The sequence below is a fragment of the Chiloscyllium plagiosum genome, chromosome 47 (genome assembly GCF_004010195.1).
Source record: "Chiloscyllium plagiosum isolate BGI_BamShark_2017 chromosome 47, ASM401019v2, whole genome shotgun sequence".
Classification (NCBI taxonomy): Eukaryota; Metazoa; Chordata; class Chondrichthyes; order Orectolobiformes; family Hemiscylliidae; genus Chiloscyllium; species Chiloscyllium plagiosum.
In genome coordinates, this window is record NC_057756.1 from 10,182,014 (window position 1) to 10,205,078 (window position 23,065).

Sequence of the window (23,065 nt, forward strand, 5' to 3'; positions counted from 1 at the left end):
CGAAGCATTTGCCAAACAATGGAGTTGTTTTGTGGATTAATCATCGTTCTAGTACAGAAAGATCCCACAGTCAGGAACACTAACTTCACAGATAAGGCATTGGACAGTAAACCAGGACACACTATCCGAGAAAAGATGGGGCCCTGGTTTAACAACACGTCCAGGGAGGGAGAGGCAGCAGTGCAGCACTCCCTCGGTACTATTAGTCCAGGGTCAGCCAAGAAATGTGTGCTGAAATCTCAGGAGGTACGATTACATTGAATGGCCAAGCAGCTACAATGACACTAATCCAATCCGATTTTTATAGCGTCTATAAGGCAACGCCCAGCGATGTCACCAACTGGGGCCAAACACTCGGAACTTCCAGGAAACTGGAATCACACTGGCGCCAGGAGAGGATTAAGCTGCATTTCTATAGCACCTTTCAACATCTCAGGATGCCACAAAGCTTGGCACAGCCAAAGACATTTCTTTGCGAAGTGTACTTTCTGTGGTAATGTAGGAGAAGTAGCAACATACCACATCCTAGAATTTTTTAAGTGCTGTTGATTGAAGAATAAATATTTTCTCCACGACATATGTAGAAACTTCCCATTTCATACTCCAAACTGGCCGAGGAATAAGTGAAACAAGCCTCATCGAACACTTTTTAACACTGCATTTCTAAGATGGTGCCAATTACAGTGCAGTGTTCCCTCAGCGGGTGCTGAAAGATGTGATGACTGGTGAACACGCTCTGTACATAAATCGCTCTGAAACGAGCCTGTTTAACCAGAAACACTGAAATTTCAGCTCGGAATGTGGTGACCCGCATTTCACTACACCGCCCGCACTCAGCCTCCGTCCTCCCACCCCCTACTCCCTTCTCTTTGTAAGACATTGATAATCTTCCTTCGTTCGGTGGGGAACCTGCTTTCGGTTTCTGGGGGTGGGGGGGAGGAGAAATCGTGTCTGAGGAAGTGAGAGAGAGAGAGAGAGACAGCCCTTAAAGGGGGAGGAGTCTTTTCAACCGATACTGGGAAACGAAGGGTTTTTTTTATTGGGAAGTATCGAGGGTGCAGCTATACAGAGAAAAGGAACAGGCCACGTTTGGGGAAACTCGCGACAGAGAGATCGGAGGGTCGCAGCGATAGACAGATCAAGATCTTCGGAAGGACTGAGTGGATTTCGCTGGGAACTGCAGCTCTGCTGTCGTGTGAAATCTACCGACCTGTACATTTCCTTCAGCAATGGCTACGTTGTATCTGATTCCCTTCGTCTTGTTACTTCAAACCTGGACTGGTAGGACTCGCAACATTAACTGTAGCACATTTAGATTTGACTTCCTAGGAAAAGTAACACGCTGTCCTAGCAGAAAAAAAGGCCTCTGTTTTAGGATCGCCATTATTTAGGTGTGGCTTGTTACAGGTGGGAGGTCTGTGTATGTTCTCTGTCCTTGGTGAATGATTTCAAATTGGGAAAGAGGGAATTAAATTTGAAATGTCTACACTTTGTCTTTCTGCCGAGATATGTCTCAGCAGAAGGCTCGTCTTAAACCAGTTGTAGTCAAATTCCTTGCTCCCTCTATGGTCACTGCTGAACTAGAGCTGTTTTTTTCTGGTGTAAAGTTACAGCGAACGGGTGAGCTCAGATTACCCAGAGGGAAGAACCCAGGTTTTCTTTTTCTATCTTCCCATAATACATGAACATACACAACCAACTGAATTAATTTTAAAATTCAACTCCAACCCTCGCCATTTCAAAACAGAAGAGAAATAGTTTTTTTTAAGGAATTAGGCGTGTTCTCTTTTGTGTCTCAAGCGTTCCAGAGACAAAGGTATTTTTCTGGACGTGTAAAAGGGCGTGAACCTTTGAGAATATCTGATTTCCAAAGTGCACTTTTATCTGTCTCTTAGACCCTCCCTCCTTCGGGTAACTTAATTTTCACTGCAGGATTACACAATTCAAGGGAGTTTGTTTTTAAGGTTTTTGTTTTAACATGCAAGCCTTTGAATTGGCTGGTGATGTTTTGTATATTGCTTCTTTCAGTTTTTGAGAGAGAAAGAGAGCATATAGGAGACAATTGGAGGATTAGTTTGGTGGGTGTGTGTTTTGTGAAAAGTCTAGAGTCCTGACTGTGTTAGAACAGAAGGGAACCAGATCCTGGTGCAGTTGGGTGGAGCTGTTGTTGTCATTGGAGAGTAACTATGATAGAGGCATTATTATCAAATAAACACACCTACACCCAGTACCCCCACCCTCCCATTCTGCCGCCTTGTCTTGTCCGCTTGGGGTTTGAGACTCAAATTGGGGTTTGAGACTCTGCTCATTTTCCACCTCTGCTCACATCGCCATACTCTCCTGTGTTTGGTGAACCACATTGCCTCCTCTTTTCATTTCTAAAAAAAAGTCCTCATCCTTGTTTTCAAATGCTTTCTTTGCTTCACCCGTCCCTGTCTTTGTAACCTCCTCCAGCTCCAGAACCTTCTCTGCTTCTGCATTCATTCAGCATTGGAAGGCATGGCTTTACCTCACTTGGGGTCCTGTGCTATGAACTTGCCTTCCTAATCCACCCCTGCCCTGGTTACGACACATTTTGCAACCACTGCCTTTGACTAAGCTCTAATGTCTTGGGCTCTATGTCAAATGGTTAGTGCCCTTGTGAGAAACGTTCCTGGGGAGGAGTTTATGCTCAAAACATCGCCTTTCCTGCTCCTTCAATGCTGCCTGATCAGCTGTGCTTTTCCAGCGCCACACAATTTTTTTTGAATCTGATCTCCAGCATTTCTCCCCCTTGTAAGAAACTAAGCCAAGCTAAAGGCACTGTATCAAGTTAGGTTGTTGCTTTACTTGTATTTGTTCATGGGATGTGGACATTTATTGGGGCCAGTGTTTATTGCCCAGAGGGCAGTTAAAAATCAACACATTGCTGTGGATCTGGAGTCACATGTAGGACAGATCAATAAAGATGACAGTTTCCTTCCCTAAAGGACCCAGTTGAGTGTTTTTTTTTAATGAAGTTCAACATGGTTTGTTCATCATTAGGCTGTCATTTTAATCTAGGTTTTTAAACTGGATTCAGAATTAGCCACTACTGCTGGGATTCAAACCAACCCCCAGGAACATTAATCCTGGGATCCTGAATTGCCAGTCTAGTGACAATGTGACTATATCTGCCCCAGGATCCGATTAAATGAGTGCATCGGAGAGTCTTGCTGAGATTGTATCAGGAATATTGTGCACAGTTTTCATCTCTTTATTGAAGAAAGGATGCAGTGGAATTCAAAGCAGTTTGATGCAGGCCTGTAATTAAGGGGTTAGTTCATAGGAAACAGGTCTAATGGTTTGTTTTTATTCACTTTTCCGGCTGGCCCCAGCATTTGTTGCCCCATCTCTAGGTGCCCTTGGCGAAGGTGGTGGTCAGCTGCTTTCTTGAACCGCTGCAGTTTGGGCCTATTCCCATTTGAAATTTTTGAAGAATGAGAGATGATCTCGTTGAAAAGTAAAATCCTGGGGCTGTTACTAGGATCATGTTTCCCGTTGTGGGAAAGTCTGCAATGAAGGGCCACAGTTCAAAGATTAGTAGCCTCCCGATCAAAGTGGAAGTGTGGAATAATTTCTTTCATGTTTGGATTCCTCTTCCCCAGTTAGCAGTAAAAGACGGGCCATTGATCATGTTTAAGCATGAGTTAGGTAGATTTCTTTTTTTTTAAATTGGTAGTTGAGGACAGAAAGTAATGTGGAATTAAAGCCACAATTGGATCAATATGACCTCTTTGAATGGCGATGCAGGGTCAAGGGGCATACCTCTATTTCTTGTGTTTCTCTATGTCGATACTTTAAGAAATGAGTCAACAGTTCTGAAAGATTACCAGATCTGGCATTGGGTTTAATAGCCTTTAATGGGGAAGAGAGGTTTTCAGTAGAGAGGATGCAAGTAGTAATAAAGGGAGGGGATAAAATGACTTAGTTCAATTCTGTGAACTCTGAATGAATGGAAACTGGAGTTGGAGATTAACTTTGTTCAGTATCTAGTTTTCATGTCATAACCAGAATCATAGAATCTCTACAGTGTGGAAGCACACCATTCGGCCCATTGAGTCCACACCAACTCTTGAAGAGTATCCGACCCAGACTCCCCTCCCCCTCCCCTACACTGTCCCTGTAACCAATGGCTAACCCATCTAGCCTGCACATTTCTGGATATAATGGGGCAAATTAATCTGGTTAATCCATCTAACCTGCATATTTTTGGACTTTGGACATAGAGTTATTACCCATAATCCCTTTTCTCTCTGTCATTGATTATTATCTGTCAACCTAGACTCACACTCACACAGGATGGAAAGCCCCTCCTGTGCTCAGAGGTCATAGGCCCAAAGTTTCTTCTATATCTATTGCAGTCTCTATACGTCACCTCTGACATGACTCATTGGCTGGATGTGTTTAGTTTTGGAAATAACTCAACCCAATTCACCTCGTCTTCTTTCCCAGAAACCACACTCCCCTCCCAGAAACCACTCTCCCATCCCGGAAACAATCAGGGAGAGAGAGAATGGGAGTGATTACGTGATTAAAGATAACAGCATTCTTGTGTCGTTGAGGAATTCTGGCTTTTGGCATGCATTTATGATGAGTGTCCTTTCATCTTCCTGTAAACCGGTGGAGTTGGAGTAGTGTGATAAGGAAGGCTGGAGCTTGTGGGAATCTTTTCTTTTCCTTTTTAAAAGGCTGCTTTCTACGACGTTTCGAATATTGGCTTTGCTTCATTTGGATAGCACTATCTCCTGATCGAGGCCCCTGACAGCGAATAGAATTCAGATTCACTGCTGTGTCAGGCCTCCACTGAGTGGCATAGTGGCTCAGTGGCTAGCCCTGCTGCCTCACGGCTTTAGGGACCCTGGTTTCTCTTTTGGGGGTGACTCTCTACGTGGAGCTTGCACGTTCTCCCAGTGTCTGTGAGAGTTTCCTCTAGGTGCTCCCACAGTCCAAAGAGGTGCAGGTTAGGTTGATTGACCTTTGGAAATGTGGGGTTACGGGGAAAGGGTGGGTCTGGGTAAGATGCTTCTCCGAAGATCGGTGTGGATCCGATGGGCCAAATGGTCTGCTTCAACACTGTAAGGTTTCTATGACCTTGCTCTTTCGGGTTAGTGTAAATAATCCAACAGCTGCTGTTGGAAGAATACAGGCTGGGAGGACCAAAAGATCATTTGCTTCCTGAAGTTGTTCTGCAAGCCAAGAACAAATTGACTGATCAGTTTTTTTATTACCTCTGACTTCCCGGTTTTTAGGGAATAAGATTTTGCAGAGTGAAAAATAATTTTTCACTTTAAAGGAGAATCCTTAATTTTTAATTGTAGACAAGTTCATGTCCATTCAACATTCAATCTGACAGGTTCCTTCTGGATCTTGTATATTTAAGAGCAGAGGGGCTTTGAGGTTCTCTTTGACACCAAGGCCCCTGTCGATTGGCCCTTCGTCATCGTGTGATATTGAGCACCTGGTCATGGTTGTGTAGTCATAGTCATAGACCCTTCGGCCCAACTCGTCCATGCCATTCAGTTTTCACAATTAACCTAATCCCATTTGCCTGCATTGGGTCCATATCCCTCTATACCTATTCCATCCATGGACCTGTCTAAATGTTTCTTAAGTGATGAAATTGTACTCCCCTCCATCATTACCTCTGGCAGTCCAGTTCAGAATCTCACCACCCTCGGTGGGGGTGGACAGAGGTTTGGAGGAAAGAAAACACCAGCACCTCCTGTAGTTTTTTTTAAAAAAAATGTCTTTGACCCCCTCAGACCTACAACTGTATTTTCTGCGATACAGTTATGGCCACCGCTCCTACAAAAGAAAAGATGCTGCATTGATTGTAAAGTGCTTAACTCATGAAAGGGGAAACATAAATGAATGCTTCATCTATCTAGATTGTTACCTCAAAAATAAAGTGAATGAATTAATTGGGTAATGCAATGTCATCATTGATCTGGAGAGAATTATAAAAGCAGGGATATACTTCTGAGGCTTTATAAAGCTCCAGTCAGGCCACATTTAGAGTATTAGGAGCTATTTTGGGCTCCATGCCTCAGGAAAGATATATTGGCCGCGGAGCAGGTCCAGAGGAGGTTGACCAGAATGAAAAGCTTAACACATGAGGAACGTTTGAGGACTCTGGGGCTATATATGATGTTGGAAGGATATGGGGAGATCTGATTGAAACTTGCAGAATATTGAACAGCCTGGGACATTGAGAAGATGTTTCCAATGGGAGGAGAGACAAGGACCTAAGGGCACAGCCTTAGAGAAAAGGGAAGACCTTTTTCGAATGGAGATTGAGAGAAACTTCTTAGGCCAGAGAGTGGTGAATCTGTGGAATTCATTGCCACAGAATGCTGTGGAGACTAGATCGTTGAGTATATTTATCTGTAATAAGCTCCTTTCCTCCACAATTTGACCAAGGCCTGACCTCCTTCACGGTGAACAGCATATGGCAATCAGGATGAATCTGCCTCCAATCATTTGCTTGGGGGAACATCCCTTTTTGCTGTCCCAGGGAATGTTTGTTTAATCATCAGAGAGAACCCCCTCCCTCTCACGCTGTGAACAGATTTCTGTATCTGTTGCGAGGAAGGAGATTTCCCCTTTTTATTCCTATGACAGAAGTGTTGCAGCACAGGAGGTGGTAATTCGGCCCTTTTTCTTTTCAGCACTGCCTTCTCTCCCTGTAGCCTTGTATTGCGTGTAACGCCATCACACCATAACACTTTTAGAACTGCTTTTTTAAACTGCAGTTATTTTCGCTGTAACTTTGTTTGATCTGACTGCGGTCATCCTCATTCTTTGATTCACAGATGGGGGCGATAAACTGACATTGCAGGAGTAGCAGACAAACTGCAGTTTGGGATATTGTTCATGTTACGCCTTTAACCAGTGCAGATAGGCCAAGTAAGCTATTGCTTACGCTGGGCAAAGCGCTGTAGGACTGGAATGTTGTCTTGCAGGGTGAGATGTGACGTTGAGACACATATTCCTTACCCCACCACCGGATAAATAAGAATGATCCCTTTGGAAAGAAAGTAGATGCTGTGCCCCCACCCCATAAACCAACATTGCTAAATGGACAGTCTGGTCCAATTGCAGTTTGCTGGAGCTGGCTGCGCGCAAATTGGTTGCAGCATTTCCTACATCGTAACAGTGATGACACCTCAAATACACTTAACTTAGCCTTTTTTATAGAAAATCCCTTGGAATGTTCTGAGGTCACAAAGGGCACTCTGTTTAAAAATGCAACTCTTGTGCAGTCCCATTCAGTCTCAAGGGGAAATTGAACGGTAAAGGATGAATTTGTCCATGTCACTAACGAAGGAATAAAGTGCCAACAATTGTGCAACCATCCTGGCTGATTAGCTTAACCTCTGCCATTGGGTAAATGTAAATGGAAAATAAAAAGGATATCAGAGCAGTTATGTTAGAAATGCAGGTATTCCCCTGCCCCTAGAGTGTTCCTATGAAACCTTCTGTAAACTGAAATGGCGTAAAGTGAATAAACATTAGTTTATATGTGAAAAATTTTGCTTTTTCTCCTAAAAGCTAAAATCCTCTTCGGATTTCTTTTGGTTTGTGAAAGCAAGTACTAATGTAGGTCTTTCTTAAAAGTGAAATGAGCTTTTGAAAAGCGGGCGATACCTGTACATGATAAATTTGAGCAGAGTCCGTATGGTTTCATGAGGGGAAAATCTTACCATATGATCATAAGAGCAGATATTAGGCCATTCGGCCCATTGTATTTGCCCCGGCACGGTGGCTCACTGGGGTGGCACAGTGGTTAGCACTTCTGCCTCACAGCGCCAGGCACCCAGGTTCAATTCCTGCCTCGGGCAACTGTCTGTGTGGAGTTTGCACATTCTCCCAATGTCTGTGAGGGTTTCCTCCGGGTGCTCCAGTTTTCTCCGACAGTCCAAAGATGTGCAGGTTAGGTGAATTGGCCATGCAAAATCGCCCTTAGTGTTAGGTATAGGGTAATGGGTCTGAGTGGGTTGCTCTTCGGAGGGTCGGTGTGGACTTGTTGGGCCGAAGGGCCTGTATCCACACTGTAGGGAATCTAATTTTTTAAAATCTAATAAGTCAACACCATTTTCCAGCTTTCTCCCCGTAACCTTTGATCCCCATGGCAACCAAGAACATATCTACCTCTGTTTTAAATATACTCAATGATCTGGCCTCCACAGTGATGTGGCAATGAATTCCACAGATTCACCACTGTCTGGCCAGAGACATTTCTCTCAATCTCCACCCACTGGAAACATCTTCCCAATTCTGGTGAACCTCCTCTGGACCTGCTCCAGGTCTAATACGTCTTTTCCTGAGGTATGGAGCCCAAAATAGCTCCTGATACTCTGAATGTGCTTTGACTAGAGCTTTATAAAGCCTCAGAAGTATATCCCTGCTTTTATAGTCCTCTCCAGATGATTGGTGACAGTGCATTACCTGATTAATTCACTCGCTTTATTTTCGAGGTAACAATCTAGATAGATGAAGCATAACTAGTAAATATAGTGTTTTGTTTCTAAAGAGGTGTTAAATAAGTTACCACACATCAGGCTACTTAATAGGATTACGGACCATAATGTTGGGGTTGGTATATTAGCAAGGATAGCGAATTGGCTAAGTAATAGACAGGGAGTTGAGCTAAGGAGGACATTTTTTGGATTTTGGTAACCTGTGATGAGTGCTAAGGGTCACTTTTTATTTCTCTGTCTGTCTCTGTGTCTCTGTCTGCCTGCCTTGTTTATTAGTTGGATGATGAAAGTGAATGTATTGTCGTCAAGTTTGTGGATGACATTAATAGTGGAAAAGCAAGTGATGAGGGTGGCGCAAGTAGAACAAAGACCAAAATAGGAATTGCTGGAATTGAGGGTTCTGAGGAAGGATCACTCTACTTGAAACGTTAACTCTGATTTCTATCCACAGATTCTGCCAGACTTGCTAAGTCTTTTCTAGCAATTTCTGTTTTGTCTCTGATTTACAGCAACCACAGTTCTTTTGGTTTTTACAATAGGAAAAAGGCAGGTTCAGTGAGCGGGCAAATGCTTGGCCGACAGAGTTAAAATGTGACGTTACACACTTTTTGGCAGGTAGAAGAAAGGAACTTGTGCGTGCATCATAAAAAGCTAGCATCCAAGTTCAGCGGATAATAGGGAGGGCAAATAAAATGCTGGCCTTTATTACAAAGAGAACGGAGTATATCATGGAGAAGTCTTGCTAAAACTGTACAAAGCACTATCCAGACCCCAGCTAGGAAACTATGATCACTTCTGGTCTCCTTATTGAAGGAAAGATAGACTGGCATTGGTGGCAGTCTGAAGAAGGTTCACTCAGCTGATCCTGGATACGGAGAGACTGTCTTATGGAGGAGAAGTTGATTGGCCCAGTTACTCATCGGCTTTTAGATGAATGAGAGGCGATGCTATTGAAGCATAAAATTTTTGGGACATGTGATTGGGTAGGTGTGGAGAGGTTGATTTCCCCTTGTGGGAGACTTGAGGAACAGAGTGCATCATCTCAAGCTAAGGGGCCCACAGAGATGTGGAATTTCTCCTGAGGATGGCGAATGTCTGGGGTAGGGGTTTGGTTTAGCTCAGTTGGTGAGACAGCTGGTCTGCAAAGTGGTTTGATTCCAACAGCATGGGTTCAATCCCCACACTGACTGAGGTTACCATGAAGGGCTGTCCTCCTCCAACCTCTACCCTCACCTGAGGAAGGATGACACTCCGATTAAACCACCACCAGTCATCACTTTCTAATGAGAAAGCAGCCCTATGGTCTAGTAAGACTATGGCAACTTGACTTGAATTGGTGAATGTGTGGCATTTTTTCACCACCTGGGACTGCCAGGGCTGGGTTGTTAAGTATATTTGAAGCAGCAATAGACAGATTTTTGATCAATAAGGGGAATGAAAGGTAAAGGCAGGTAAGTAGAGTTGAATGTTATGCGATCAACCTAGCTGAACTTCCTAACCTGTAAAGACTGGAGGAACTTTGAATAACATCATGGTTTCTGTGCTGTGAATGTGACACGCTGACTTGGACAGAGAGGTCTAACACATGATGCTCTTGTTTTAAAAAAAAATGAAAGTCTGATGTTTCTTGATGCTTACTGGTGTGGTTTCTGATGCTCTCCAAGTGCAATTAAGGTACAGGCTTTTTGGCTGACATTTGCACAATGCATTTTAACCTGTCATCGAGCAATCTAATTCTGGGCCACAAGTAATGTTAGTATGGGTTAATATTAGCAAAACACCAGTCAGTTCTGAATCTATTTTGAGAGAGGAAATAGAGAGAGGTTTGTGAAAGCGAATAAGTGAGCTTAGGCCTCCGGACCAGGAGGACTGGAGGTGGAACAATGGAAATCAGAAGGCAAGGTGCAAGAAGCTGGGTGGTTAGACACCACTGAGAGAGAATGGAGCTCCTCAAGGCTATTCATCTGTGTTGTTAGTGACTTGTCACTTAACAAGACCCATCAGCCCACATCCCTTGATAGCCCACAGGCACTGTGGTAATTGATGAGACAGCATTGAGTGCTGCAGTTGGGAGTTTTCTGAAGTGATTGACTGACTGACTGACTGAAGCAGGCTATGTCATGTGATTGGCTGAAGGAGTGGGCCAATGCCTGCGTTTGTGTAGCCCAGCCCAGGGCTATCCCCAAGACCTTCCAAAGTGAGGGGACTGGTTCAAGGAGGAAAATGGGAACCAATGGCAGATGGCAAGCTCTGACAAACAGGAATCAGTCGAACAATTGGATCATTGCTTTGGATTGTTGGTTAAGGGTTAACCTTTTGGCTGTGGGCAGCCCAGCGTTTATGCCATTCTTTCTGAAAGAATGGAGGCATAGGCCCTGTTTTAGTGTCTCCTTTGAACGATTGACCCAGCTGAGTGGTATGGGACTGAATGTGTTTTGCCAGGTTTCCATGCTCAAAGCATTGGAGTGAGTGCTGAAACCTTCAGCATCTGAGGAGGGAGTGTGCATTGAGCTAAACCTGACAGTGCTTCGTGTGTGCTCTTGTGCGCGCTCTCTCCTTTCTAGACCACTGAAATTTTAATTGTTGCCACCTCTGGTCAGGTGTACTACTTGCTGTTAAAGTTCTTGTGTCCCACATTTCCAGCTCTCATTAAACAGCAGTAATAGATCTATATCTATTGTATGCTCGTGAGGTAACATTGCGTTTCCACCCCAAGCAGACACACCCAAACTTACACTGCCTGTTAAACAGGTTTGCTTCATCTCAATGGGAGGAGTGCAGCCATTTCAGAATTCCAACAAATGTCTGGCTCACTTCCCCTTTTCTCCCTGCATTACCTCCTTCCGTCCATGCCACTTGCACACCCCGACTCTCAAAATTTCCCACGGGCTGGAGTTTGGGATCTTGCAGCTCAGTGTGGCTCCAGGCTGCTACTGCTGCTTGGTAATGTTGTGGTAGAGGCGCGTATCTGCGGTTACCCCAGTGGTCCTTTTTAATGCTGCTCTGTTAGACTGGTATCACCTTTAAAGGAAGCCACCTTCAGTCCCTCTTCGCAGAATCAAACCAAAGTGATCACTGACCACAGAAATGTGGTCGTGATTTGCTACATTGGTTGGAGTGTTCTGTAATTAGACTGTTGCTAAATCTGTTTGGTGCGACAGAGGAGTGTATTTCTCACCCAGTTCCGTTTTTGGAAATTGGGGAAGAGTGAGGGTAATATTCCACAAATATTTTCTGCACAGAAATGGACCGTTCAGCCTAATGGCTGTGCTGTGTGTTGCGATAACAATCGGGTACTGGACTCGATGATTAAAATTTGGGAAGGTAGTCATGTTGATATTCTCCACGTGACTAGATTGGATATTTTTGGCTGAAGTAGCTGTAGGGTTAGCCTCTGATCTTTTTGTTACTTCTGCTACAAAATTTGCATTTAAATAGTTTCTTAAACATGATAAACCCTTTCGCAGCTCTTCAGAGCACTTTATTCCAGAACTGAACTATAATCTGATCAGATGGGTGCTTGGGTGTGTTGCTGGAGCAACTAGAGAGAAGGAGGTGAGAGCTCGAAGGTTAGGTTTAAATTTAGAATCCTAGAGATGTACAGCATGGAAACACGCTTCGGTCCAACTCATCCATGCTGACCAGATATCCCAACCCAATCTAGTCCCACCTGCCAGCACCCGACCCATTACTTCTGTGCTACAATGTGTCTCGTAGCTAGATAGTGTAAAAGATCTTGAAACCAGCTCCAATTGGTGCTCTAAGGATATATATAAACATTGTTTCCTTTTGAGTTGCCGACAGTCTCTTGTGTACTATTAGGCAATTACTTATGCATGTTGTGAGGCATGCACATGTAAAACCTAAAGGGTTGTGTTGGATTGAGCTGGACGTTGTTGAACTGTGTGGGTTCTGCTGGCATTTTTATTCTGTGTCTCTCTCTGCAGTTGTCCTTGAGCTTGTGAATTTTGAGCGAGGACACCCGTGAAATAATAAGCAGGTGTGCGCTGCACAAGACCGTGTTCTTGGACTGGATTGCACTCTGTGTCTCTCTCGATTGCTCGCACTCTCTCGTGCTGTATAGTTCACTCTCTGTAGGAATGGCAATGTTATTGAGTTATCGAATAACCTAGTTAACAAATCAGGAATTTATTTTGACATGAAACCAACCATGGGATTTGCTTGGGGTATATTAGGATGACAATGTTTCATTATATTTTAAAAAGACGCCTTTGCTTTTAAGAGGGATACCCATAGTCAGATCATTCAATCCGTCTGAGCCCGTTCCACCATTCAGTATAGGATCATTGCCAATCCTCTGGTGGCTCAGTGTTTAACACTGCTGCCTCTCCATGCCAGGGACCCCAGTTTGCACGTTCTTCCAAGGGTGGAATCAAACTCCACACATTCATTCTCCCCGCATCTGTGTGGGTTTTGTCTGGGTGCTCCAGTTTCCTCCCACAGTCCAAAGATGTGCAGGTTAGAGTGGATTGACTGTGCTAAATTGCCATTGTGTCCAGGGATGTGTAGGTTAGGTGGATTAGGTATGGGAAATGCAGGGTTATAGGGTGGATATAGGTGGGATGCTCTTCGGAGAGTTGGTATAGACTCGATTGGCCGAATGGCTGCTTCTATACTATAAGGGTTCCATGATTTTATCTCTGTTTCATATTCCTGCTTTCTCCCTAAACCCCTTGATGCCTTTTTAAATCTAAAGCTCTATTTGTCTGTTTCATTTAATTGTAATCGGTGAGTTGAACCTCCTCAACCTTCTCTGATAGAGAATTCCACAGATTTGCTATCTTCTTATTGAAGAAATATTTCCTCAACTCAGTCCCAAATGATCTGCCTCATATCTTGAGGTTGCGTCCTGGTTCTTGACTCTCCAACAAGGGGATACACTCTTTCTGCATCTAGTCTGTCCAGACCTGTGTGGAATTTTGTACATTTCAGTCCGATCCCTCACCTCCTTCATCTTTCTGAACTCTGGTTCATTTGGGTCTGTATTCACTAATCTCTCCTCACAGGGCACTCAAATGTTGGTTAAGTAGGGCACATGATTGCCACTGGTCACAGAGAATCATCAGATGAAGCTATCAAATGTTTTCCCAGACACCTATTTCTTATCCTGGACTCTGTGCATCCTGCGTACAATCCAAAACTCTCCTATCCCACTGCCTGCCCCATGCTCAGAGACCACCCATTTCCAAATTTCTCATCTAGGTTACCAAATTTCTCCATCCCTTTCCTACCTCAGTAGCCTCCTCCAGCCACTTAACCTGCGGAATCAACACAGTAGCTACAAGAGCAGGTCAAAGGCCAGGAATCCTGCAGTGAGTAACTCGCCTCCTTACTCCTTAAAGCCTGTTCACCATCTGTCCACTCCCTACATGCCTTGACAGGTGTAGCTCAAGAAGTCAGCACCATCCAGGGCAAGGTAGGCCCTGCTTGATTAATCCCACATTCATAAACATCCATTCCCTCCATCACTGATACTCAGTACATACTGTTGCGAATACTTACAAGATGTACTACAGATATTCACCAAAGATCCTCCGACAGCACCTTCCAAATCCACAATCAGTTCCATCTAGAAGGACAAAGGCAGAAGAATATATGGGAACACCATCCCCTGTGATTTCCCCTCCAAGCCACTCACCACCTGACTTGAAATTATATCGCTGTTCTTTCAGAGTCGCTGAGTCAAAATCCTAGAACTCCCTCCTTAAGGACATTGCGTGTCTACCTACAGCACATGGACTGCAGCGGTTCAAGAAGGCAGCTCCTCACCACCTCCTTGAAGGAAGGAAATCTGTCATCCCAACCTTGTGTGGGTGTGCATGTGACTCCACACTATAGCAATGTGGCTACCTCTTAACTGACCTCTGGGCAATTAGGGATAGTTAATAAATGCTAGCCTAGCCAGTGACACCAAGGTCCCATGAATAAATAAAGAAAATTGCTGTTGTTTGCTTCCTCGCCCTTTTTTAAGATGAAGTTAAAAATCAGACACCAGGCTTAAGATGCTTAAAAAAAAAACTACCTCCTTGGAGTTACCTCCCTCATATTTCTGCTCATCAGATCTCCGACTGAAAATCTCTTCAGTGGTTCCTTTTTTTTTAAAAACTCAGACCACTGATGTGGAAAGTTGGTTGGAGAAAGCACAGATGCCTCTCACACATCCCCCTTTTTCATGAGGGATGAGTTGAATGAGGAATCTCTTTTGTTCTGCATTCCTGGGAAAAAAACTCCAATCTTAGTTCATCCTGTCACTGTGCTGGAATTCAAGTGGCTTTCTTCCCCCACCCTGCCCCTCAATGTTTTGAAGGTCAGGGGGTAGCCTGGAGGTAGAGAGAGACAGATGGTGCAGTTAGATTAGGTATATTTATTATCACATGTACTGAACACGCAAAAGAGTATTTTTCACTGTTATTTGCAAAGAGTCACTGCTGTCTTTGGCACTACCTTAGGTCTCTGTTTATATCACTGAGCTTGTGGGTTTTTTTAAACGTAGTCATGTGTTTGGTTTTGTTATTTGTAATGTTTTGAGAGGTTGAGGAAGGAGGGCTCAGACACTGGTGTTTCAGAAATTATCTTGTATAAATGTTGAGATTTTGCCAGGGTCTCACACTGGAGATTTTAAAGCTAGGGGCAGAGCTCAGATTGAGTCTCTGGGTAAGAGGTCTGTCATTTCTGTGATGAGGAAGAATTTCCTCACTCGGGTTGTCAGGTTTTATAGATTTTTCAGGGACTGTGAATGATGAGTCCTAAAGTAGTTTTGAGACTTCTTGTTTATGCCATTTTGGGACATTTTTAGTGTTTTGAATTCTTGGCTGAAACACAGAGACAGGAAGTGCTCTTGGTGTAAGTGGAAGTGTCGGGGAGACTTCTCTTATCAGGAGCTTGTGCTGTGTGTGGTCATTAAGCTCCTGTTTCGCCTGCTCTGCTACTCTGCCAGTGGTAATAATTAAACCAGCTACACCACTGGTGAAATCACCAGATTACTAGGCCAGAGCACTGGGTCCTGACTGAACTGTGAGAAATTAAGAAACACCGAAGCCATGGACATCTATGTGTCTGATCCTCCTCTCTCTCCACCCCTTGCTTGATTGTAGAATATAGAACATTACAGCACAGTACAGGCCCTTTGGCCCTTGATGTTGCGCCGACCTATCATACCAATCTGAAGTCCATCTAACTTACGCTATTCCATGTATTCCCATATACTTGTCCAATGATGACTTGAATGTACTTAAAGTTGGCGAATCTACTACCGTTGCAGGCAAAGCATTCCATACCCTTACGACTCTGAGTAAAGAAACTACCTCTGACATCTGTCCTATACCTATCACTCCTCAATTTAAAGCTATGCCCCCTCGTGCTCGCCATCACCATTCTTGGAAAAAGCCTCTCCCTGTCCACCCTATCTAACCCTCCTGATTATCTTATATGTCTCTATTAAGTCACCTCTCAACCTTCTTCTCTCGAACGAAAACAGCCTCCAGTCCCTCGGCCTTTCCTTGTAAGACCTTCGTATCTCCCACTATCTCAAAACCAAATGACCTGATCATTCTCACTGTTGTGTTTCCTCCATTCCAACAGGGACTGTTATTACTCAAACATATTGCTAAGTGCACAGATTGTGCTCCCTGTCTCCTCACCTGCGCCCCCCTTTCACCCACCAATGCACACCATAGTACGAAGGGCTTTTTTTTTTTGACAAACTTTTAACTGATGATTGACATGAGTGGGTTTGACTGGAGCAGGTCAGACATCAGCAGTCGTGATACCTATCGCTTTACCAGCTGTAAATTTGTGAGAGAACGGGCCAGCAAGTTGATCCTGACTAACCTGCTGTGGAAATAGCAACCAGTCCGAGGCTCCTCAACAGATCGGTGACAGTCTCAGCAACTTCAATCCGGTTTGATTGGTCTGGAATAGGCCTTTATGCTAAATATCTGGAGTTCAGGGGGAGGGATCAATTTCTCCTCTTTCCACCACCAGTTTGTTGGTTTTTTTTATGTTAATGTCCTCGAACTGAGTTAGATATGTTATGCCATTCAAACATTCAAACATCACTGCAGATCATGTGTAAGCAGGACTGAGTGAGGATGGCAGATTTCCTTCCCTAATGGGGTCTTGCAGCAATTCATGGTTTAAATTTAATTGGATTGGACCTGATCAGATGTACCCTAGAACTCTGTGGGAAGCTAGGGAAGTGATTGCTGGGCCTCTTGCTGACATTTGGATCATTGATAGTCACAGGTGAGGTGTCAGAAGACTGGAGTTGGCTAATGTGGTGCCACTATTTAAGAAGGGGACAACTGAAAAGCTCGGGAATTATAGAGCCTGATGTCAGTGGTGGGCAAGTTATAGAATCATACAGCACAGAAACAGACCCTCTGGTCCAACTCATCCATGCTGACCCAGGTATCCCAACCCAATCTAGTCCCACCTGCCAGCACCCAGCCCATATCCCTCCAAACCCTTCCAATTCACACACCCATCCAGATGCCTTTTAAATGTTGCAATTGTATGAGCCTCCACCACTTCCTCTGGCAGCTCATTCCATACATGAACCTTGTTGGAGGGAATCCTGAGGGACAGGATTTATATGTATTTTGGAAAGGCAAAGACTAATTAGGGATAGTCAGCATAGCTGTGTGCATGGGAAATCATGTCTCACAAAGTTGATTTTGAGTTTTTTTTTGAAGAAGTAACAAAGAGGATTGATGAGGGTGGAATAATTGACATGATCTATGTGGACTTCAATAAGTAAACTTGATAAGGTTACTCATGGGAGAATGGTTAGCAATGTTAGATCTCACTGGATAGAGGGAGAACTAGCCACTTGGATACAAAACTGGCTCGAAGGTAGAAGATTGGTGGCGTTACAAGCTTGCTTTACCAACTGGAGGCCTATGACCAGTGGAGTACCACAAAGATTGGTGCTGGATCCACTCCTTTTCCTTATTTATATAAATGATTTGGGGATAAATGATTTGGACATAGGAGATATAGTTAGTTAGTTTGCAGATGACACCAAAATTAGAGGTGTAGTGGACAGTGAAGAAGGTAACCTCAGATTACAACGTGATCTTGATCAGATGGACCAATGGGTTGGGGAATGGCAGATGGAATTTAATTTACATAAATGCGGGGTGCTGCATTTGGGAAAAGCACACCTTAGCAAGACTTATACACCTAATGGTAAGGTCTCAGGGAATGTTGCTGAACAAAGGTGTTGTCCCATTCCTCCCCCTATCCCACGCCCCCCAAGTCGAAGCAAAATGCTTAGAGACGCAGTATAAGACCGTAAGACACCGGAGTGGAAGTAAGGCCATTTGACCCATCGAGTCCACTCCACCATTCAATCATGGCTGATGAGCATTTCAATTCCACTTACCCGCACTCTCCCCGTATTCCTTAATCCCTTGTGAGATCAAGAATTTATCAATCTCTGCCTTGAAGACATTTAACATCCCGATTCCCACTGCACTCCGTGGCAATGAATTCCATAGGCCCACCACACTCTGGCTGAAGAAATGTCTCCTCATTTCCATTTTAAATTGACCCCCTCTAATTCTAAGGCCTTGCCCTAGTATCCCTCCCTGACAGAAACAAATTCCCAGTGTCCACCTTTTCTAAGCCATACATTATCTTGTAATTTTCTATTAAATCTCCCCTCAACCTTCTGAACTCTAATGAATACAATCCCAGGATTCTCAGTCATTATGTTAGGCTTACCATTCCAGGGATCATCCATGTGAATCTCTGCTGGACACGCTCCAGTGCCAGTACGTCCTTCCTGAGGTGTGGGGCCCAAATCTGGACACAGTATTCTAAATGGGGCCTAACCAGATCTTTATAAAGTCTCCGTAATACATCGCTGCTTTTACATTCCAAGCCTCTTAAGATAAATGACAACATTACATTTGCTTTCTTAACCATGGACTCAACCTCCGACTCAACCTCCAAATCAACCTTTAGAGAATCCTGGATTAGCACTCCCAGACCCCTTTGTACTTTGGCTTTATGAATTTATTCATTGTTTAGAAAATAGTCCAGCCCGCATTCTTTTTTCCAAAGTGCAAGACCTTGCATTTGCTCATGTTGAATTTCATCAGTATAGTTTTACCTCCTCCATCCAGGCGCTGGAGGGAGAGAGAATGGCCGCCAATGTGCACAGGGACATCAGTTCCCTGTCTTCTCTGGAACTGTAGTTTCTCAATGAACTGTATAGTTTACAGGGAGGAGCATCCAGACAAGGCAACATACATAGTGATTGGGTGACCATTCCAATCAGTGAGCATCAACCGTAAAGATTAAGCCATCTGCTGTTACACAATGAATAATTGGCTTTACATAATGAGTACATTTTCACCTTGTTAACTGATGTTACATACTGAATGCTACCTCATCCTGTTAAATGCTTTTCCACCTTGTTAACCCATTATCCTTGCCTCCAGCATCCCATTCTTAATTGTAAATTCTTATCTAATCTGAGTCATGCTCAGCTGCACCTCTTATTTTGCACAACTCAAAACTTAACTCTTTCCCTGCCTGCTTATACCCTATTCACATTCTCAAAAAGACCTTGGAGTGCAGGTTCATAGCTCCTTGAAAGTAGATAGGATCGTGAAGAAGGCGCTTGGTATGCTTTCCTCTATTGGTCGCAGTATTGAATATAGGAGTTGGGAGGTCATGTTGCAGCTGTACAGGATGTTGGTTTGGCCACTTTTGGAATATTGTATGCAATTCTGGTGTCCCTCCTATTGGAAGGATGTTGTGAAATTTGAAAGGGGACAGAAGAGATTTCCAAGGATGTTGCCAGGCTTGGAGGATTTGAGCTATAGAGAGAGGTTGAATAGGCTGGGACTGTTTTTCTTGGATCATCTGAGGCTGAGGGGTGACCTTCTAGAAGTTCATAAAATCATGAGGGGCATGAATAGGATAAATAGACAAGTTCTTTTCCCTGAGGTGAGGGAGTCCAGAACTAGAGGGCATAGGTTTAGGGTGAGAGGGGAAAGATATAAAAAAGTCCTACAGGGCAAAATTTTCACTGAGAGGGTGGTGTGTGTATAGAATGAGCTGCCAGAGGATGTGGTGGAGGCTGGTACAATGACAACTGGATGGGTACTGTATATGAATAGGAAGGGTTTGGAGGGATATGGGCCAAGTGCTGGCAAATGGATCTAGATTAGGTTGGGGATATCTGGTCAGCATGGTCAAGTTGGACTGAAGGGTCTGTTTCTGTGCTGTACTTCTCTATGACTATGAAATTCCGCCCTTCACTAAGAGTGATAACTTGTGGTGTGAGGTCTAGTGTGGAAGTACTGAGCTAATATTGCAGCCACAGACACATTTCACTCTTGTGCTTGTTTGTAGATCTGTTATTTTGGGCTATGGGAGTTGAAGTACACCCCCCCCCCCCCCCCCCCCCCCCCCCACAGGATCGGTGGCAGCCACCATACCCCGGAGTTGGAACCTCCCATGGACTCAGACCCCACCATTGTGAAGATGTATCTCAGAATTGCTAACAGATTCTGAATTTAAAACAGCCAAAACCCACAAATATCCTTGACTTTAGGCTTTGTCTTTTTCAACTGGTTCAATATAATTTCCCGATCAGAGCTGAAATTTGTAACTTGGTTCTATTTTATGACCAATCCACCATGTTAAAATGCCCTTTATCACTCCTCCCTCTTTTCTCTCTCTCTGCCTCGGTCTGACTTTCCCTCTGTCTCTCTCCCCCTTCTTCCATCTCTCTTCTCCCCTTTTTTTCCTTCCTACCGTGTGTGTGTCTGTCTGTCTCCATCACATACCCTCATCTCCCCACCCAATCTCGACACTTTCCTGGTGAAGACTGACTGCCTTAGCTGTTTTCTGAGTGAACTGGGAGTTTTAATTTGGCCGGATTTTCAATGAGATCTGCCTTTTTGTGCTGGCAGCTCCCGTTGCCGTAGGAACCTGGCGGTGAATTGCAGTGTTTTAAGATAAGGCCTTTCATGGCTGTGCTCCAAACAGCTTTTTGTTCTCAGATCACTTGAGAGCAAACCATTTCGACAACTTCCTTTCACTTTTGCTGCAGTCTGCCATTCTTTTTTTTCCCCCCCACCCCCTTCATGTTGCGCCCACACCTCCCCCCTCACCTCCCCTCCAAGGCCCCAATGGATCCTTCCATGCAAATTTACCTGCACCGCCACACACATCATTTACTGTATCCGTTGCACCCGATGTGGTCTCCTCTACATTGGGGAGACAGGCCGTCTACTTGCGGAACGTTTCAGGGAACACCTCTGGGACACCTGCACCAACCAACCCAACTGCCCCGTGGCTGAACACTTTAACTCCCCCTCCCACTCCGCCAAGGACATGCAGGTCCTTGGCCTCCTCCCTACTTTATCTCCGTCCCAACTCCCGGATTCAGCACCGCCCTCTTGACCTGCAATCTCCTTCCCGACCTCACCGCCCCCACCCCTCTCTCCGGCCTATCACCCTCACCTCCTTCCACCTATCGTATTCCCAGCACCCCTCCCCCCCTACCCTTTATCTCAGCCTGCTTGGCACACCAGCCTCATTCCTGAAGAAGGGCTTATGCCCGAAACGTTGATTCTCCTGCTCCTCGGATGCTGCCTGGCCTGCTGTGTTTTTCCAGCACCACATTTTTGAACTATGTTCCCTCCCATTGCCTTGTTCAGCTCCATTCCCTCACTAACCCCCCCATCCCCGCCCTCTCCCTCTCAGTAGGGACCCTGGGGTGGGGGCAGTGGCCATCTTTCAGATGAGGCCTGACGTTGAGATATAAAGATAAGAGCCATTTCCTGTAACAAAGAATTCTGTGAAATCCTCACCACCCCACCATCACTATAACAGGTTAACTGGGCCATTGTCACCTCCCTGTTTGTACGTTTTTGCTGTGCATAGCATATTGCCCTGGTGGTTCGGTGGTTTGCACTATTGTCTCTCAGCGCCAGGGACATATGTTTGATTCCTCTGACGAATGTGTCTTTGTGGAGTTTGCATGTTCTCCATATCTGCATGGGTGTCCTCCGGGTGCTCTGGTTTCCCACCATAGTCCAGAGATGGGTGGATCGGCCATGGGAAATTGCCCATAGTGTCCAGGGATATAGAGGCTAGGTCATAGAGCTGTACTACACGGAGACCTTTGGTCCAACTTGTCCATACTGACCAGATATCCTAAATTAATCTTGTCCTATTTGCTAGCATTTGGCCTATATCCCTCTTAACCTTTCCTATTCATGTATCCATCCAGATGCCTTTTAAATGTTGTAATTGTGCCAGCTTCCTCCACTTCCCCTGCCAGCTCATTCCATACACACACCACCCCTGGTCTCTTTTTTTTAAATCTTTACCCTCTCATCTTAAACCTATGCCCTTTAGTTTCAGACTCCCTTATTCCAGGAAAAAGATCTTGGCTAATCATGTTATCTATGCCCTTCATGATTTCATAAGTCTCTATAAAATCACCTCTTGGCCTCTGAGGCACCAAGGAAAACAGCACCTGGACTATTTACTGAACACTGGAGATAAGAGTAAAAAGTAGAATTATCTATCCTTACCCTGTACAGGCCAATTAGGTGCTTAAGTGTAGGACTGAGAAAACATTCCTACAGGTCAAGAAAGCTTAAATACAGCAAAGGAGCTCCTCCATTGCCATCCTCACTATAACCCTCCAAGATCCTAGCAGCTTCTTCAAGCCACATCCCATTCAATTCACACATGGCCCTGACAAAGGTGAATTAGCCATGGGAAATATGGGACTATGGCAGGACAGTGGGAAGCTGTGTCTGAGTAGGAGGGTCTGTGCAGACTTGGTGGATCAGTGGCCTCTTCACATTGTAGGGATTCTATGATTCTCAGATTTTCTACGTTGAACTCATGCCAGTTCTTCTGATTGTGAAGTGCATCTTTTCCCTCGAGTGTAGAATATTCAAAGGTTGTTCTGTTGGCTCTCATTTCCACTCTCTCTGGTCCATCAGGTTTCCTCCAGATATCAATAACCTGAGGCAGTTCTAATGGGATATAACCAACGTTCTTTTAGTAAAGCATAATGCATCACAAAACAAACTGCAAAAATCCTACCGCACAATGCTTACACTCTCAAGTGAACTGGTTTCTGCGGATTTGTCAGAGGACAGCAGCAGGACAGGCATTGCTCAGGTGATTTCCACTTCCCTCGAGCTAGCTAACTATGCTCTGAGGCAAAGTTTGGTCTCATAAGTACTCTTTCCATGCAAAGAAGCTGTAGGTTCTAATTCTGACACTGTCCCGTCTCCAGCATATAATAATCATACCAATATACAGCACCGAAACTGACCCTTCGATCTGACTTATCCATGCTGACCAGATATCCTAAATTCATCTAGTTCCATTTGCCAGCACCTGGCCCAAATCCCTCTTAAACCTTTACTATTCATATCCCCATTAAACCTTTCCTATTCATATACCCATCAAGATGCCTTTTAAATGTTGTGTAGAATGATAGAATCCCTTGAGTGTGGAAACAGGCCATTCAACCCATTGAGCCCACACCAACCTTC

General features: G+C 44.5%; 1 protein-coding gene across 2 annotated transcripts in view; it reads left to right on the forward strand.

Moving 5' to 3' along the window:
* The first annotated feature begins 965 nt into the window (after window positions 1–965).
* LOC122544222 (nectin-2-like) overlaps window positions 966–23,065 on the forward strand; it is a 65,870-nt gene continuing 43,770 nt past the window's right edge. The window contains exon 1 of one of the 2 annotated variants that reach the window (XM_043683301.1): window positions 966–1,281. In XM_043683301.1, coding sequence (XP_043539236.1) covers window positions 1,230–1,281 — 52 coding nt within the window. In that variant the 5' untranslated portion in view covers window positions 966–1,229. The remainder of the gene's footprint in view (window positions 1,282–23,065) is intronic. The other variant, XM_043683300.1, reaches the window with a different exon arrangement.